The sequence below is a fragment of the Vollenhovia emeryi genome, unplaced genomic scaffold (genome assembly GCF_000949405.1).
Source record: "Vollenhovia emeryi isolate VEMERY1.0 unplaced genomic scaffold, V.emery_V1.0 DF939216.1, whole genome shotgun sequence".
NCBI lineage: Eukaryota > Metazoa > Arthropoda > Insecta > Hymenoptera > Formicidae > Vollenhovia > Vollenhovia emeryi.
In genome coordinates this window covers 649,599-670,138 of record NW_011967150.1, presented here as the reverse complement: position 1 = coordinate 670,138, position 20,540 = coordinate 649,599, and the positions used below count along the sequence as shown (strand labels likewise).

Genomic DNA, 20,540 nt, shown 5'->3' with positions numbered 1-20,540 from the left:
ATTAGCCTTGTTTTACAAAATTTACAAAATATTTTATATTTTATATCAAAATGTGCCAACACATAGTGTAAGTATTTAAAACATAGCTTTTTTGATAACTCAAACAATTTTATACGCAATATATTATAACTAATTGTAAGGAGCATATTATGTAAAAAAAATAGGTAAATTCATTTAAAAAAATGACCTTTATGTTATCTTGAAGAATCAATTTTATCATTATTTGTTCTCTGCCAGATCATTAGAACTTTTGTCTGAGATAATTCTTTCTAAAATTGAAAGCAAATATATTTTGGGATAATTGTTTAAAATACGGGGCAGTATATATAATAAATTACATATGTAATGTAATCAAGACACAAAATAATAGGATAACCTAGATTACCACCTATTATATATTACTAAAGATAGCAAAAAATTATCGATAAAACCGGTGCATATATGAAAGTATAAAGTTGTACCTAAATTTGAAAAATCATCTTTCAATTTTACCTTTAAAAACGAAACAAGCCGTTCGCGTTAAATCTAATAATGCATATCTAGTTTATACGGTTTGTTTCGTATATATGTATATACACAATACAAATATATATATTTAAACAGTTCATAAGAATATATAAAAGTGTATGAAAATAAGAAGTGTAATTCAGGCAAAAGTACTTAGGATAAAAGATTACGAAATCCAAATGATGCAATTCATGAAGCTACGCATGGAGTCAAATGATAACTATGATAATTGAAGATAAAAAGAGCACGTGTCATATCTGGGTGGGGTAGAAAATGTGTTTCTCAAGTACATGAATAGTCGAGTTGTCGTGCTATGACCAGTCTTCACTCGACTACGGTCCGACTAGAGTACACACGCGTCAGATACGTTTTTATTACCGTAATTCTTCATAAAGTTCGGGAAAAAAGGGAATTGAAAAAGGTTTGAACACGCACTGCTGTTTATTATAATTTATGTTTATAAAAAATCAATTTTCTATCTAAAGTTAACTCCATAAGCAAAGATGTTTATATTAAATATTCTATTAATGTTATGTATATTGTTTATTGTAAATAATTAATACATACTACATAATTAATAGGAATAATCTCTCTCTTCTTTGATGCTTCCTAAATTATTATTACAAAACCTAAATAATTTTTCAAGTATTCTTCATCAAATATTTTAAAACTCCCAAAATTCATTATCAGTACATATTTAATGAGATTTAAATGTCATTTTTTTATTAAAAAAAATGTTTTCATACAGATTAAGTTGAAATATGTGATATAACTAAAAACGAAAGTGATTCTGCATAATAATAAGTTAAAATAACGCAATTTGATTTTAAAACTCGAAAGAGTAATTACTTCCAGATATTTTTACATTAAATACGATGTCAATCGTTAAAATGGTTTGCCATTACACCTTTACAAAATGAAAAATTGAAAGAAGAAAAAATTGTGTAGAAAATTGATTTTTTAATTATAATCTACTATCCTATAATTTACCATACACATTTAAAAAGTTTCATTTTATTCAAAATTAATTTTAAGGTATTATTGTTAGAATTGTCAATTCTAAAAAGAAATTCGCTGAAAATTAAGGTTAATATGATTTTCATGATCAAATATTAGATCTATTACATTGCAAGGAGGTTGTGTATTAAAGCCACTTAAGGATCATGATGACACTATCGAACATCGGAGACTTTCTATATTATATTTCTACAAAAAATATGAAGAGAACATAAAATGCCACCTTTTGTGATACAACAAGAAAATGTTCCTAATAATTTACACGTGATTTTCTTATAACTTGTTTTCTTATAAAAGTAATTATATAAAACTTGCGCGCCGACTGGGCACATGTAATTGTGGAATCTAGATATACAGAGTAAATACATAAATAAACATTTTGGAATTCCATGCCTAAAATTAAATTGGTGACATTTTTTACATTTCGCCTTTTTATGTTTTTGAATTATGCACCGATTGTTACATAACCCTGAAATGTCGACTTATGCCAATCCGGAATATTTAGTAGGTTTATCCAAAGCCGGAAATGTTGCATCATTTTATTAAATTAATAATTAATTTAATTTTACTATTTCTAATAAACATGCCGTAAATTTGCAAAAAATTTATTGCAAACAAATGTGTATCTTATAAAGATATGAAGATTCCAATTGGCAAGGATATTTTTCACAATAAATTTTTCGCGAGATGTTTATTGGAACAATAAATTAATTATCAATTTAATAACATGACTTCATCTCTAGCTTTGGCAGTTCGAACATATAAGTGGAATGTATAAAATTCATAAAAATTATCATTAGTTATAATTTCTGCCTGATAATAAAAAATGTTAATATTTATTTTGCGTTATGTCGGTTTTTATTTACTTATCAAAGTGCTGTACATGATAAAAACATTTTTAACGCGCGATAAGATATGATTTAAAAATATAAAGAACTTGTGTTTATCTTAATTTTTCTTATAAAATTATGTAAAGAACACTTCAAAAATTGCCAAACAATTTTTAAATAAAAACAGTCGTCTTTTAAAAAAGTTATGTATAAGAAAGTGCATTTTTTTTATCATTAAGCAATTACGAACTTACTATATTGTATAATAAGATTATGCACGCACGTATGTGACAAAAATATCTCATAAAAGAACGTTACGAAGATAACTAATGTCATAAAAAATATTTAAACGTTTATTCAACATATTAAATCAAGAGGGAAACCGCTGAGGACATTGCCGTGTACAAATTTGAAGCACTGCTAGACTAATACTAGACGTCTATGAAGCTAGAATGCCAAACTGAGCACAATCATATAAGACGCACGGAAGATTTAGTGTTCTTTATGTGCTAATTTACTGCTCTAATCCAGATTTTCTTGCTCTAGCCGTTTAACAAAAAATCGCTTTTTCGTAAAATGTATTAGTTCAACTTTCGGTACGCCACTTCTTACACTGAAAAACAATTGCAAAGTGTATTTCGTTTAAGAAAGAAGTACCGAGAAGAATATCGATTTTGGAAATATCTCGATCGTAACATACTTATTGTTAGTAAGTTTATTGCATACAAATACATATTATGTTAACCATTTTATTGCTCCACCCACAAAAGAGAAGATATACGCTCAAGATGCATTTATAAGCATATCTTTTTCAGTTTAGAAAATAACAAGAAATGTTTTATTTCGGCAAAATTATATTTGATCTTATTCAGCACGAGCGTAACAATTTTGACGCACAGCTGATTATCGTAGTACTGATACAAATCAACAAAGAATATCACTCTACATAAGTACTCTAACAATAAAATAGCGGTCGGATCTAATTTTCCTGTCGCATCTGATTCACAGGGTGAATCCAATTTTTGAAAAATTTAGTTTCTAGAATAGTTTTTTCGTAATGATATTTAATTCTCATAATGTAATAAATAACTTCGATTAAAAAAATAATATAAGAAATTAGTTTTCTTGGCACGTAAGATTTTTAAAAATACGAAAAGCATTTGAAAAGTTCTCGGGCTAAAATAGAAAAACCGTTTATATCTTTTTATATTTAGTTTTATTTTTCAATATAATCTCCATTTCTATCAGGCACTTGAACCTATGCCCCGAGGGGGAAACCGCTGACCAAAATCTTGTACACCAATGCCCACTAATGCCCAGTGGGCATTACTTTATCTTATCTTCTTTTATCTTATTGTATCTTATTTTATCTTATTTTATCTTTATAATGCCTCAGCAAGACGTAATGCCCCAAAAATGCCCTAGTAATGCCCGGCAATGCCACAAATCTGTACACCACAATGCCCTCAGCGGTTTCCCCCTCGCTATGCCCTAAGGTCGTTATCCCATTACGAAATTTTATTTGTCAAGTAATGCGAAATATCTGTCAATTACCTCTTCATTCGACAAAAATCTCTTCCGAGCAATCGAGAACAGGAAGTCTGACGAAATCAACAATAAGTCAGAATAAGGAGGACAACGAATCACACTTTAATTCGTGGATACTTAATCACAGTAGTACTTTGTGTTTATTTATTTTTGAAAAAGCACGCAGATGTTTGTTCAAAGGTCTATAAAAGATGAATCTACTTGATGGCAAATGATGACAAATTGAAACTTTGTACGTATTCACAGAAGGGTTGAAACTTTTTATTTAATACATGACGTCTGCGACGACCATCTGTAATTTATTCTGAGAACTCTTCAAATAGCGTATCTCTTGGATTTTAAAGAAAAACCTAAGATTTATAATCCAAACATACAGAATTTTTCAGAATATTAAATATATAAATAAATAAAATACTAAAATATAATACATAATACATAAATGTGATAATGTGATAATGATAATGTTTGAATAATAATTTTAAAACAATTTGAAAATAACTCAAGTCGAAGTACAGACAAGTCTATTTCGCTAAAGAATTCTAAAGCCATGTAAGCTGGAATTCCTATAAAAAATGAAGAGAACACGCAGTCGTGTGACGTGAATCATCGTATAAAAATACTCATTCATCGAGTATAGTATATGTGAGACAAACCTGCGTAATTGTGTGCGGCGCTGTATAACAGTCGATGACCAATGTTACGAATCATGACGTGTGCCAGTAAAGAAACCGTACGGAACTATTTCGTAGATGCAATTTAAAAACAATTATGAATATACATACTATCGTTTTTACTACAGTTTTATAACATTTTTATAACAATTTTAATACGATTTTTTAAACAAAATTCGAAAAATTCTATATGTATAATTGAAGAATTTTACTGTATATCTTTATAATTAACCCTTAGATTAACTCTAAATAAATTAAAATTTAATTTAATTTAAAATAATGCCTGCTCAATCTTAGAACCGCAGTTTTTTTTCACAAAATTACAAAAATTTTGCTCTAGGAACAAAATACACACGTACCTAAAGATAGTGAATATGATTTCGAAACGTTATGTCTTACTGTTCCGGATATAATTTTGTACATTTTTCTTAAATTATATGTAAAATATGTATATTTATGTACACTTACAAATTTTTACGATTACTAATTATGAATCTATAATATTGAATCTGTTATTTAGAATTTTATAATTTTGACATCAAATACATAATTATTTGAAAAACTTATAAATGTCGAATAAGGTGCACGGAGGAAATTTTCTCTTAAAATTTATTCTGAAAATCATGTAATCGTGAGACGACATGGCATTTCGGAGAATTTCATGAGTTTTTTGAAAATTTTCTCCGTGTGTAAATCGATTGTACATATGTATATGCAAAAATTATTTTTTCAATGACCGACATATTTTCGGTTCTCTGCTATTTTAAATTTTGTTATTCTGAACTCAAAATTCTAATTAGTAAATCCTAAAAGATCTGAAATAACGAATTTTTAGTGAATTATAAATATTTCTCTTTTGTTGTTAGAGAGTGTGCCTAACGTTTTTGTAGTCTTGTGTAAAGATAAAACTGACTGAAGAAAATAACTTTCTCATCCTCTCTCCCGAACACTTTAAAACTTAGGAAAAATAAAAAACTCAATATTTAAATAACGAAGATAATACGGACATGAGAATACAACATGGTTGTTCTTGTATTAATATTTCATTAGTATGTTTGCATTATGAAGCAGACTTAAATATAGAGGAAATATTAACGAAAGAAGAACCGTGTTGTATGCTCGCACTATTTTCGTACTTAAAAAATTGCTTATTAGATACCTTACTAACTTATTCTCAATTGTTAATTATCAGAAATCTATAAATGCCTTTAAATCAATTAAACGATTTTAAAATCGATGAAAGAAGCTGTGGTACAAAAGGCGTATTCTACGACTAGACATTGTATACTTGAATTCTGGTTATTTTATTTCGAAGACTTTTCCATATCATAGACAAGAATAAAGTAGAACAATCCAAATTTAAATTTTTGCGCTTAATAAATGTAAATTTACCTGTTTTGTCAAGTGGTTCTTACAACTAGAAACGACAAATTAAAAAAATCTTTCTCTCTGCAAAAAGTGTTTGCATTAATTTTTATTTAAAAGCAGTAATAAAAATCCACAAATATTTTCATATAATTTTCATAAGCAACAGCAACACATCGTTAGATAACTAGAGCGCATAATCCAGTTAAATGTGTAAAAAAAGAATATTTCTAGAGAGAAAAATCCCGTGCCTAATCTATAATGTGTTCTTTGCGTCTGAAAACATTCTATTTTGTAGCCAATAAATAAAAAATTTTTTAAATTTGTGCAAGTTAATAAATTGTACATTATACATTGTACAATTGTACAAATTGTCGACAAATTTTTTTAAGCGTTTTAATTAGTTTATATAAAATAGTATATTTCTAGGTGCGAAAAGCATATTGTAGATCAGGCATAACATGATGGGTTTGCACTTCTCGGGTTTCATAGGACACGCAACAAACGCACGGAGGGGTGGGGGGGGGGGGGACAGGGGAGGACCGAAAGGTATCTCGACGGATCGATATAATATATAACAGGAGGTGACCTCAACACGTGATATCAGCCGTACGGAACGACACGATACGACTATCAGTTACAAAAAAGAAAACGAACTTGGCAATAATACTACAATGTCGTAGTATAAGTTCCGATTGTTCGTTCTAAGAAGAATTGATAATCCCGAGTCTTTAAAAAGAATCAATCTGCTATTATCGCCAAAAAGATGTGACCTCGAGATGATATTGAGATTCCAATTTCACGATTGTTATCTTCACCGATATTGATCTGTGATTATTATTAATCGCTCCGTAACTGGCTGGGACTTGCAGTTAGTGCCGACATCATCAATTTTCTGCGCGTCGACGCTCCCCGTGGAATGCATTATTCCTTGGTTGTTAAGTAGAGCGTGGCATTATGTGGAGAAAAAAAGTACGCAGGTTACAGCTATTTTAATCGTGCATACAACACACGAAAGATAGCTGAGCAAGTATCACGTCGATGGCAGACGCCTGTAACCAGGCGGAAGTACTTCCAGGCATGGTCGGGTTTTGTGCGCATCGCTACTAAATTAATTAACATATTCCCGTCAAGACCTTTGGTTCAGGCATACTAGATGTATGGCTCTTTAAAAGTCAATCAGTGCATTATAACTGTGAATCAGTCAATATTCACTGTTTCCAGTAACAATCCACCCAAATTCGGTTGTGCAGCATTTCGTTCGAATGTTTGTGCCACGCTTCTCTAGATTTAAGTAGTTAAATTTTCTAAATTATCCGCAATAAAATTTGGTACTTTTTCCCCGATCACCTTACGGTAACTTTTAAGACCGTTAATTGAATTTGTATTTAACTTCATTATTATACATGTATAACATTGTATTAACTTGACGCCATTTTTTCACGTTTAACTTTCTTCAAATTGAACAACTAAAAAGAATTTGACATATACAATCGGATTTAAATCAAACAGGAATTAGCCTTACATGGTGTGATGATTGTACACCAAGCTTATACACTTAATATTTTATTTACTATTTCATAAGGTCGCTGGCTGAGAGAATATGTTGGCCAACTTGGTACGTCAAAATTCAAGTTCTTTATATTTAGATCTTAACAGAGTAATATTTTTCATGACAAATTCTTTACAATTGGGTTCTAAAGAACGTTTATTGTATTTAGGAATATTATTAAATTGATTATCAATTTGAAAGGGTCTGCTGCAAATTTTATCATTCCGACTTTGTTTAATCTAAATAACATTACTTTTTGGATTTTGGAATTGTCACTACTGACAGAATGCGATTGGAAAATATTTTCACTACTGATGACAGGCTGCAACGTTCACTTATTGCAATCGAAAATACAACTATCAGCACACACAACTTGCTTTGACTCTCTTCGCGTTTGCTTATTTATTGATTTTTATCAATAGAATTTGAACCAACTTATAACAAAATCTGGTAACGTTAAGAATATAATGACAGATTATTGATCGAGAAAATTGAGCAAAATTTACTGTTTCTGTGACCATTTAAATGTTTACGAAATGACAGTTCGGTTTCTGCCGAAAATCCGCCGTTAGATTACATCGACAAAACAGGAGTTTAAAGCTGCGAGCACACACTTTTGCATAAGTGCATAAGCATATGCATAAAGAAATTGATTGGTCCATAAGCAAATGCATAAGGAAATGGACCAATGAAATTCCTTGTGCATATGTTTATGCACTTATACAAAAGTGTGTGCTCCCAGGTTAACGCAGATGCAGACGATACCGGATCTGTTGTGACGTCCGAGCAAATCTGCTTGTCAACTGCGAGTAGTTAGCTTATCGTTTGTTTTATAGTTATATTGCTTCTTCTATAGAGGAAGCTTTGTTTCTAATTTTTAATGCCAATGGGTTTACAATGTTTCCAAACGTTAAAAAATACATTTTTAAGAAAATATGTATATGCGCAACGTTTAAGAATAATACTCCCAGCCGGTGATTTATTTAGTCTTACGCAGAGATAACCCAGATAGCCAGTGAGCACAAATTGCTTTCATATTGCTAACAAAAATGTTAGTATCTTGCCAACATTTGCACCTAGATCGTCTATTCCCAGTGAAAACGGACTAGTCAAAACGATGTCGATATGACGTCAAAATCGTTATTTGTTGTCATTGCATCAAGGAAACATTTAAACATGATGAAAAATTGACACTATCTGTATTGACGCTGTACGCGATAAAAGATCATATGGAAAGGTGAAAATAGATGTCTAGATAATAATTGTAGTGTTATATAAGAAAAACTCAAACATATTATATTATCTCACAAATAGATTTAATATCGCCAATAATATAAAACCAATGATATGTAGTTTTTAAAAAACGACCTACACTAGCCAATATTTTTATTTAAAAAGCAAACGACGTTTCGGTCCCGGATTTGGATCCTCTTCAAGTTATCTGCAAACGTACATAACTTAACACTAAATATTTTTTTTAATGTAGCGCAAATAATTATAGCGAAAGTAAATTGCAAATCTATACCTTTTCACACAATTGTTATTGGTCTCATATCGTTCGTTTGGCCAATATCATTATGTTAATAAGCTGTGTACAAGCAAGAGAGTCATTACACTTTTCGTTGTTATGAATTATTAAATATTTGCGCTATATTTAAAAAAAAATTTAGTGTTATGTACGTTTGTAGATAACTTAAAAAGGATTCAAATCCGGGACCGAAAGGATGGTTTTTTAAATAAAAACATTGGCCAGTGTAGATCGTTTTTGAAAAACTATATATCATTGATATTATGTTGACGTCAAAATGACTTCATTATGATGAGTTAATATTTGACTCACTCAGTTATTTTCTCGAAAGGTTGCTACGGCGTTGTTTTGTAGCGTGTATTGCAATTTCTATATTTTTTAAACGCATTTATTTTGCTGTTTGAACCACGTTTTCATAGAACAAGTATTTTACGATTTATTTAAGGTCGTCATGTTAGATGACTCACCCTGTATATGTATTCCTATTCAATATAAACTTGTTTTAGTTTTGCATTTATTCCTGTAGAGAGTAACTGTTTACTTTTGACATGAAACGAACATCAAAATGACAGTCTAAATCACCATCAGGGCATGGGACGTTTTGCAGTCAAATTATCATCATTTTGCCATTATTTTGACTACTCAAATCACTCATCAATTTGATAGCATTTTGACATCACTTTTATTATTAGGCTGTTTTCACTGGGCTGTTATTAGATAGTATTAGATGTTTCAGATGAAACATTTGCATGATCCAAACATTATGCTGGAGGGGGTAAACTGCTGACCAAAATCATGTACACCAATGCCTATTAATGCCCAATGGGTATTACGTTATCTCTTTATCTTATTTCATCTTGCTTTATCTTTTTTATCTTATGTCATCTTTATAATGTCCCAGCAAGGCCTAATGCCCAACAGTGGTTCATTCCTCGATTATGCTAATATTACGTGCTCGATCAGATGTTACAGATGTAACATGTTTACATCTGTTAGAAAATTGAAAATTTTGTATGCTAACTCTTCTTAAGAGTATATCCATTCGATGTGTTCTCTCTTTAGCTGTGCACTCAACTACAGCAATAGGTTAACATTATGTTAACCGTACTTAAATCACTCGAACTAAATTCATATCCCTAGGGAAGAGCCAGCGTCAGTTGCTGGCATTTAATTTCCATACATTGCTTGAGCATACTAGGTATCTGGGAAAACAGCGGTAACAACACAGAAAGATCGCATCGCACTCACCCAATCCCATATCTCTGAATATCTCCTTCGGCGCGATTTCGATCTCCTGCTTCTTTTTGCCGACCAAGCGAGAAGAGGCGTAATCGGGCTCCTTGGGTTTCGGTGTTTCACGTCGCTTACTGACACTCTCGTGCTGCGGCAGCGGCGGAGGCGGTGACGGCTTGGCGGTCTCCGCGGCAAAGAGGTCACTCGATACCTCGTACACGTTCCGGCGTGTTTTCTCCGGGAGTTGTGCCTCCCTAGGTAACGGGGGCAACGGCTTTGTAGGCTCAAACGCTCTAGCCTGTTCGCGCTTCAGCTCCGTTCTCTCCACTACGTTCCACGAGTCGTCGTCCGTAATGTTCTTAACTTTGTCCTCCCTCGACGACTCGCCGTCGTCTCCGAGGAAGTCTATCAGCGGCGACCTCTCCGGCGCCGGCAACATCGACGATCTGATGCTCTGCATGAAATCGTCCTCGCCGACGTTGATGCCGCCCGGCGGAGCAACATCGCGCTCGTGTCGTCTCCCATAACCGGTGCAAGTAATCAGTACAGCGGGGTCCTCGTGCTCTTCGAGTGGTCGCGCCTTGCTGTCGGCGGCTTTCGCCGACGACGTCAGCGGAAAGTCGTCGTCAGATCGAACGGCGGCGGTGGTCGAGATCGGTAACAACGGCGGCTGGAGGATCATCTCTTCCTCCTCGTTGTCGCCGTTGTCGTTGTCATCGTCATCGTCGACGTCGTCGTCGAACTGATGGTGACGGTAGGCCCGCTCGGTCTCGACGAACGTCATGCTGGCCAGCTTGGGATCGACCGGGTTCAGCGGCTGCTGGAACGGGTCCGACGACTGCGCCATGGCCGCGCACTTGTCGAAGTCTGCGGAAGGCGGCGGTGTCGCCGGCACGGGTTTCGTTTCGGTGTCGAGAAGCGCGCTGGGCAACACGGAGTCCTGAAAGGAGTCGCCGATATTCAGCAGATCATCGACACGTGGCGCGTCAATCGGTCGCGGTAGCGGCTGTTGCTGCTGCTCCGGACGGTCGTCCGGGGAGCCGTCGTGGCCAAGATGCTCGAAATCGTCGACAGAGTCGTGATCCCTCTTGAGCAGGACGTCGTTGAGAGCGTCCTGGATCCGCGAGTCCATCCTCGGTCGCACGGGATTAACGCAAAGCAATTGGAGATGCCTGACGATTAACGATGACTCACCGGATTCGCGCGAATTGACCGATAGCCGCTAGTCAGAGCTTCGATCCCCGCAGTCACGATGTCGGTTGCGCGGAATATTGCGCGACGCTCCCTACTCTCATAAAAGTCTGGTACGAGGAGCGGCGCTACTCCCACCTGCCGCCGCTGTCGTTGGTGCCGTCGCTGGTGCGACTCCTCAGTGGGGCACATCCGACGCGACGTCCTTGCAGCCCTGACTCACCACCGCCTTTAGCCGCCTTCGGTTTCTCACACCGCGCTACGGTCTCTCTTGGCGAGAGATGCGCGCACCAGAAGCGCCTACGACTTGCTTGTCGTACACAACACCGGCTGACACGACGCGAAGGCTCGAGACCTGGTACTCGCGACCACGGTTGGGGAAAAGCAGCGTTGTAGGGAAAACTCGAGGGAAATTTGACCGCAACCGCGCGAAACCGCACAGTCCTATGCTAGTATTCAATTGTATTCGATACGATCGACGTAGACGTAGATGGTAGATTCGTTGCCGTCATGAGATGTACTCCCCTCGCGAAGGGTTGCCCTCTCCCATCGCTCCGAGTAGCACGAGCCAATCGCACGATTGCTACCTTCCCCACTACACACATCTGGTACGCCAAAGTAAGCGCGGCCGTCGCGTCGCGTCCGATTATTCGCTTCACGAACGGCTGAACGGTGGATCGGTGTTACGATCGGTGATTCGAGTCTTCACGAGTGGTAGATTGCGAGTTTTGGATATGACTAGGAATATGATGATGCAAATTAAACAGTTATGTACAGTTGCTTATGTACAATCAGTTTCGAAAGTTGCGTCGGGATTTTATATTTTCTTAGTACACAAATTGTAAACTACCCAATGAGAACAGTCTAAATCAAGTCGATATGACATCAAAATCGTCATTTGTCGTTGCGTCAAGGAAATATTTGAACATGATGAAAAATTGATACTATCTGTATTGACGCTGTACGCGATAAAAGATCACATGGAAAGTGAAAATAGATGTCTAGACGATAATTGTGTTATAAAAGGAAAACTCAAACATATTATGTTGACGTCAAAATGACTACATTAAGATGAGAATATTTGATTTACTCAGTTATTTTCTCGAAAGGTATCTTCGGCGTTGTTTTGTAGCATGTATTGCAATTTCTATATATTTTAAACGCACTTGTTTTGCTATGCGAATTATTTGTACATTTTAACATATCAGTTTCTTCGATATTTCTTTGACTTGTCGCATATACATCCTTTATCTTGCATTTGAACAATGTTTTCATAGAGCAAGTATTTTACAATTTATTTAAGGTTTAATATAAACTTGTTTTAGTTTTGCATTTATTCCTGTAGAGAGTAATTGTTTACTTTTGACATGAAACAAACAAAATGACAGTGTAAATCACCATCAGGGCACGGGACGTTTTGCAGTCAAATTATCATCATTTTGCAATTATTTTGACTACTCATATCCCTCGTCAATTTGGTAAAAATTGTAGATTCTACCGAATAATTCTCGATAGCGAAACGAACAATAGCGAACGACTGTATTTCTATCTCAGTTTTCTCCGTGGCTCTAAGGGTACTATTACATTTGTCGTACGACAAATTTTTCAAGCGTGTCGATTGGCCGCTGAATAGAAAGTTTCTAGATACTCGAGAATTTTACTATCCTTCAGCCAATCAATACGCTTAAAAACTTTGTCGTACGACAAATGTAATACCAGCCTAACTCTGTCTACTACTCTACCGCAGTGACTCTCGTGGCCAAGAGACAAACGATTATTGGCTTAAATTTTCGATCTACCTCCACCACCCAAATTTGGCCCGAGTTTCCGGACCTGTATGTAAGACCGTGTGTCAAACCATGCGTATTTTTAGAGAGAGCAAATAGCGCGCGCTTGTGTTGTCTAGTAACTTAAAAAATGGAATACTTTAATTTACTATTTTGAAAACAAAATCCAATTGAAAGTATAAAAAAGGGAATATTTTTATGTGTATCTTTATTATTTAAAAACAAAAGTCTTCAATATATTACATTTGATTCAATACATAAGAATACAAGTTTCTTATAAATTATGGATATTAGGAATAAATTGCCATTTTAATAATGAAGCGGCACGCGTAATAATAATATTGGATTCCCCTAAGTTGTATTCTTGAATTGTTTTACCTTCTTGAATTTTTACCTTCGCAAAACTTTAAAATAGTTTCTTACTCAATTTTTACTCATGCTCATGTTTTCACTAGATAAAAGTCTTCAGTCGTGTCTGATAAGAGTACAATTTTCTTACAAATTATAGTTATTAAAAACATTAGAATGGTAAATTGCTTTTGAAACGAAACATGGAATAACAATGTGTTTTCGTTACAGTTCGTACTCTCATAGTCAGTTGTTCTTTTAAATTGTTTCTTGTCTGCGAAAAAATTTAAACTAGTTCAGAATTTTTATTACAATGAATGCATTTTTTGATGAATGGTTGGGAAAAGCTGCGAAAAACTTTGAAACTTTGTTCTTATTCCATTTTATTATAAAAAATTAATTAAGAAACAAAGGTATATTAGACAATTTTAGCAAGTTTGATTTTATTTCATATAGCAAACATTCCCGATTAAATAGTCTCAATTTTTTGGATGGCAATGTATATATGTTTTGGTGCTTCGTCAGTGTTAACTCATTGAACAGATCATTGACGTGTTGAAGAATCTCTCACCGCACATCGTTACAATTCTGTGCAGAGAGGATTCAGCAGACAAAAGGCTGCATTCTGGTAATCATTGCCGCTTTACATCATTATAGATTAGCAAGTATATTATAGATTTTTAGGATCTGGCAATAAATTATGTTAAAGCCGAAACCTTTCGAGAATTTATTTTCGAAAAAATTTAAATTTCCATAGCGCGGATTCAAATTAAAAATTACAGCAATTCAAGCAAACGCATGTAACATATCTTTATTTTTAAATTAAACAAATCTGTTATAGCGTAAATTTCAAAGATCTACATAATATCATTGATATTGAAAAAATTCATTACTTTCTTGATTTGCAATTTCAAAGCCAAAACATCCTTTGTAACATTTCTTAATTTTTGTAGTTATATTCCTTCGATTCTTTGGAATCTCATATTTGCTACAAATATAGCAAAAAGCGTTTGCATTTTTGCTACAAAAAGGTAAAAAAAAGACGCCAAGTATAAGCGCCATCCAATCAAGAATTATATAATTTAATTATTTAGATATATTTTATTAGAAATTAAAATTACATCGGGAAAATATCGCGTACGCCGCTTATTCCATTTAATAAAATTTATTTTATTGTTAGACAAGGTCGCTGCGAAATTGGAAGTTTTAGCAAAAGTTCACTCGGTCAATTTCGCGCGCGCGCGACAAGGACTCAATAAATTACCCCTATTACCCCATCCCGCATTGGCGTAAACGTGGTGAAGAAGAACCATTGGAGGTGCGGGGAGATTTAATCATGCGAATTTTTTTTCGGCAGAGAAATCCCATTGAGCGAGAGCGTGGACCGGACGAGGGCGGGGAAAAAAACGGTAAACGGAACCACGACGCGTCTGAGCGCATTTTAGTGCGGAGCAACGCCCTTCCTTCTAAGCTTGACGTTGCGAGAGGCGACGTTGGCTGATGTGTTGCGCGGTTATCCATTGGCGAAACCGGACCGGGCAAGACGCAGCGTGCGAAAGAGGCTTATCTTTCGGACTGCGGCGTGCGCAGGCGCCGATCGACGACGGGTATCACCACCGCACCGTCCGCACCGCAGCCGGACGCGCACGGCCGCGCACGGCGGTTGAACAGTGGGTGGTGTGAGCAGCGAGTGGTGAGTGGTAGCGACGAGCACAGCGACGCTCGTCCGTCCGTCCCGCCGTGCTATTGGCTCGTAGGGCGCGGAAATCACCGTTGACGGAATCTGGCCATCCGGCGAACGGCGATCGGCGTGAATGATTGGGCCTACGATGGCGACGACGACGACCACGAGGTTGCGTGCCGTCAACACGTGCGGCGAGGGAGTGCCGTCGAGCGTCGAGAGGAAGACGTCGTCGTCGTCCCTGCGAAACGGCTTAACCTCGCGCGGTCTCGACGACGCCGGCAAGATTAACGGTTACACGCTGACTAGTAACGGCCACGTACACGTAAGTGAGCGACTTAATGAGCCGGCGCGGCTCACACAATGCGATCCCCTCGTTTCCTCAGCCCTCCCGCCCCCCTCCATCGTTCGCCGCATCGTACGATTCGCACGGTGTCCGCGGCGTCCAGTTGTGTCGCGTCACCCTTCTTCAGTTCGGACTGTGAGGTGACACGAACCGTTATTGTTGATGTCGCGCTATGATCACGTTCACGATCCTTTGCCCCCCCCCCCCCTTGTTTTTGCGAGAGGATGCTCTTAAATTGTCCTTGGAAGGTACAGCGTGCTCGAAAAGAATGGGATATAAAAACTTGTAGGGCGACTTGGACCGGGCTCCAATTAGTCTCTTGCTCAATTATTTGCGATTCAAACGGCGACCAGCGAAATTTTTAACCCTAATTGTTTGCGCATCGAATTCCTTCTGATGTCTCGCGCGTAGCAACGGTAACCTCCGAGTCGATTCTTCTCAATGAATTGTCCGGATTCACGCTAATTAACGGATCTTCAATCGTTATTCATTATTTATTGTCATAATCGCAAAGCGGTACGGGACTTTTCTATCCAGCTTAACCCGCTCTACCTGCACACGAGAGGTGATCAGGTAGTTATCGGACACTCTGTAACGTCCAAATTTCCAATTGTACATTCAGCAATCGAGAAATTAATCATTCCATCTACGTTAACAAAATAATACATCTATTGCCAGATGGGTTAATTGTCGATTCAATTGATTAGAGTTCCATCGAGGCTGTTCTTTTTAGCGGTCCCCCAATCCTACGGCCCAGTCCCCTTAAAGTTTTACCCAGCCCGCCAAGAAATTTCGATGTTACAGAGTGTCCGATAACTACCTGACCACCTCTCGTGGGCAGGTAGAGCGGGTTAAACTGGATAGAAAAGTCCCGTACCGTTTTGCGATTACGACAATAAGTAATGAATAATTATTAAAGATCCATTAATCAGCGTGAATCCGGACAATTCATCGAGAAGAATCGAATCAGAAGTTACCGTTGCTATGCGCGAAACGTTAGAAGGAATTTTATGTGTAAATATTCGGATTTTTATAATTAAAAAAAAAGAATTTTTATATGCCTTTTATCAAAAACAAAGCTTACCCAGTCCGCCAGAAATTTTACTGTGATTATTTCAACAAAAACGGGATCCCCATCTTAGGGCCAATTTCACAAACGTTGGTTAACTGTTAACGAGAGTTTAGTTAACTCCCTATCTTTTTCTATCTTAATATCTAAGAAAAGACAGAATCAATTCTTCGGTTAGCTGTTAATCGATGTTTGTGAAACTGGCCCTTAGAGTTCTAATTCTAAGCACGAATTAAATCAACTCAACTGGCAAGAGTATTGATTACAACATACAATTTGCCACTTCTAATCTTATCTTTCTTCTTACGTGTCAGACCAAGAAATTGATATCGTCCAGTTGATATTACGACAAATGAAATACTGTGGATGTTTAACAAGTTAATCATCAATTAAATCCATTTTTGTTAATCATCAATTAAATCCATTTTTATCTACGTAGATAACGTTACTTTCTATTTAACTTACCTTTCTTCTCTTTTTATAGAACATTTTGTAGGAAGAAGTAACAAGTAAATTAAAGTAAATTAAACTGGCAATGAGATAAAAGTTAATCTGTATTAATACAAACGGATATAAATCATTCAGAGAAGGTTAAGGAGATTTACTCTTAGCAAATCCAGCCGCGCGCATCATTTGCTCTGCGTTGAAGACTACGGCAATAAAATTATTTGAACATTGAAACGCAAGGAACTTTTTTCGATCGACAAAATGTAAAATATTATATTGAAATGCTTAGCTCATTTTTAGCCCAATGTGTATTGTCTTGTATTATCTTATCGATCGTTTACAAGCTATTTATATCGTAATTTTGGATTTAGGTAGATATCTTCGTCATGTGTCTTTAGAACAGTGTTGTATGGCTCATTTACAGAATTGACTATTTTTTTAAGAATATGATTTTTATGAAAATGTCAATGAAGATACCACATTTTGTTGAAAAATTTTTATACAGAATTTTAGAAATTGATTTAAAAACTTTACAATGTTATTGTAATTATATAAATAAGTATAATAATCTTATACAGGCCGGAAATAATTTTTATTACTGAAAACACTTACTATTAGCTTCAAGACGTTTTTCATTCTTGTAGAAAGAAATCGTTCAACTTTTCTTTAAAGAAAAACTTGTAACAATAGCATTATTTAAAAATGTTAAAACAATAGAATATTAATATTTCATTCTGTAATAATAGTTCGTGAAATACTATTATTGATGATAAAAACGCGCATGCTTGAAATATCACAATAAAAAAACATGCAATTTTTAGAATTTTCTTAATTAAAAATGGTTATATTTCATATTATAATATTACTTTTTAAATTATTGTTGTTTATTTGTTAATATACATATATAAATATAGTTAAACATTTTTAAATAAGAAACTTTTGTATGTGCCTGTAATATTTATGCATTTTCGAGGATTAAAGAAAATCGAGTAATAAGGAGTAGCCGAAATTTTTGAAAAAAGAATGGAAAAGGTTTTTTTATTCTTCAAAACTGTTGTTTTGCGCTAATCTAGGATACGTTAGGGTTTCATTAGATTCCTTTTCATCTATATAACATTGTTCTAGGGTCTAGGCCATTGCCCAGTATTAAAACACATAATAAAGTTGGGCTCTCATACATTTGCGTTTACAGAAATAAGAGGATGTTTCCTGATATGAGTTATCTCCGGATGTAAATTGGTAGCTTACAAGATACATTGATCATCACGAGATATTTATGTATTGCGATAGAACGTTCGCTTTGTTCTTTGAAATAACATGAGTGAATGAAATCTAAATTACGAGAAAATTTTATGTTGGACAAAGAGAAACGGCGAATAATCCGTAGTGTGTAATCAAGCATGTGAACTCTTCTTTTATTCATGTGTTTATATCATTATATCATTGTACATACATTGAATATTTCTGTAGCATATATTGCTAGGTATTATCGTGTTATATAGCGGCGCAAGCATTATCACGCAATCAACATATAATTTATTTCCCATTAAAAAATATTGAATAATACGAGCAGCTAACTCGTTGCTTTTTCAAACGCGACAGAGCGCTTTAAGATGTGACCATGCGATATTACTGTTCGCCTATCCGTGAAACGTGATAAGTGATCCGCCAACAAGTAATCTACTCGCGGAAATCACTATCAGCGCTTGTAAAATCAATCTTAGAGATTATGATGGCTTACATTAAATATCTCAACTTCCTGTCGTTCCAATAACTGGCGAAACAATTGGTTCGGAATGCGAAGAAAATGTAAAAAGATACTTTATCAACTTTGCACTTGGCTCATAATTATTCCAGCGCTTGATAATATGTATATGTAGTACACAGGGTGTCTCATTTTAAACGATCCACGCAAATATCTCCAAAAATATGAAAGATACGGAAAAATGTTTTAAACAAAAGTCGTTTATGTTTAGCTTGCGATATCTCGATAACTGTTTGTCGGAGGAAAAAATAGCACAGGATTTTTTTACTTGATTTAGTCTCAGGAATGCTGTTGAAATAGGTTTCGATTATTGAAAATTTGTGTGTATTGTAACACATAAAATTTACATACATACAAATTTTCTATAATTGTGTGTGTGCGTGTGTGTGTGTGCGCGCGTGCGTGTTGTGCGTGCGTGTGTGTGATTTATTGCTTCCCCTTAAGGTTACAAGAATAACTCTTACATAGATAAGACCGCAATAGAAAATACAAAAGACAATTTAACAACATTGGAGTTTAAGGTAGGACTCACATTAAAACTAAACAACAAAGAAGATAGGCCAATGCGAGTCTAAAGGCAGGTTGTGGATAGCCTTTAAGAATAATTTACAGTACGGGGAAGGGGGAGTATTGAATGCTAAATGTAGCATCTAAAAATGCTAAAATGTAGCATTTTTAAATACAATTACAAATCGTTTATCGATTTGAGTATGTAACTTTATTTTAAAATAAATTGACACTGCGTTTAACGCAATTATTTAATTTAAAAAAATGGATTACTGTTATAAAGTTGTCTCTTAAAATCTATTGAATGTCTTTCGTTAGAAAAAAAACTTGTAAATAAATTATCTACAATATTATAGGTGTTAGTAGAAAGTGATTAAATATAACAGTGGTTATTTTGATCAAATCAATGTCTAATGTTCTTTATATCTTGTAAAAAAAATTTTTATACAACTATCAAACATTTCGTATTATTTTTTGTTTTATTACAAATGAACGAATAAGATGGTAAAAATAAATAGTATAATATAATAAATAATACATAAATTTGATTTTATTTGATATAGTAGACATTTTCAATTAGTGGTCTCAAATTTTTGGCTAACCGTGTATGTGAGCACCATTTAAAGCATGCTCGTTGTCGAGAAGTTGAGCAAATCTGTCAATTTAATGTGATTATCATGAAACGTGAAACTATGCCACCTTTTGATGAATCTAGATCACAGACTTTTCCACGAGTTTGCGACGAGTGACCGCTATCGTATTTGGACATAACACGTTAGTGTGGCATGTCGTCATGTTTCTGAAAGACAAGAAACGAATGTACACAAAATATACAAAAAAAAGAGAAAAGATTTAATTAAAGGCATAGAGATATGTAGAGTAATAAAAAAATGCTTGAAAACTCGAATCCTCACTTTTTCAATATTTTATTTATCTCTGGCTTTTATATTAATCTTTTCGCTGTTCATGAACATTATTTATTAAAATGCAAGTTTTCAGTTTTAATTAAGGCTCTTGCGGGTACTTGCTGCAATCATGTTGGACCGTGACGTCAGAAACGAAAAATGACATGCTGAGAATTTTTGCACGGCATTTTTAGATAAAACGACATTTGAAAGAATAAACATTTTAAACACTTCAGTATACTT

The 20,540-nt window shown here is 35.0% G+C and overlaps 2 protein-coding genes across 2 annotated transcripts in view; one reads left to right on the top strand and one right to left on the bottom strand.

Annotated features, from left to right (window-relative positions):
* The window catches only part of LOC105560961 (reticulon-1-like), a 40,256-nt gene extending 28,328 nt beyond the window's left edge, over positions 1–11,928 (bottom strand). The window contains exon 1 of the mRNA XM_012010517.1: positions 10,267–11,928. Coding sequence (XP_011865907.1) covers positions 10,267–11,383 — 1,117 coding nt within the window. The 5' untranslated portion in view covers positions 11,384–11,928. The remainder of the gene's footprint in view (positions 1–10,266) is intronic.
* Positions 827–20,540, top strand: part of LOC105560962 (serine palmitoyltransferase 2) — a 27,044-nt gene continuing 7,330 nt past the window's right edge. Inside the window, exons 1-2 of the mRNA XM_012010518.1 lie at positions 827–928; positions 14,935–15,583. Coding sequence (XP_011865908.1) covers positions 15,392–15,583 — 192 coding nt within the window. The 5' untranslated portion in view covers positions 827–928; positions 14,935–15,391. The remainder of the gene's footprint in view (positions 929–14,934; positions 15,584–20,540) is intronic.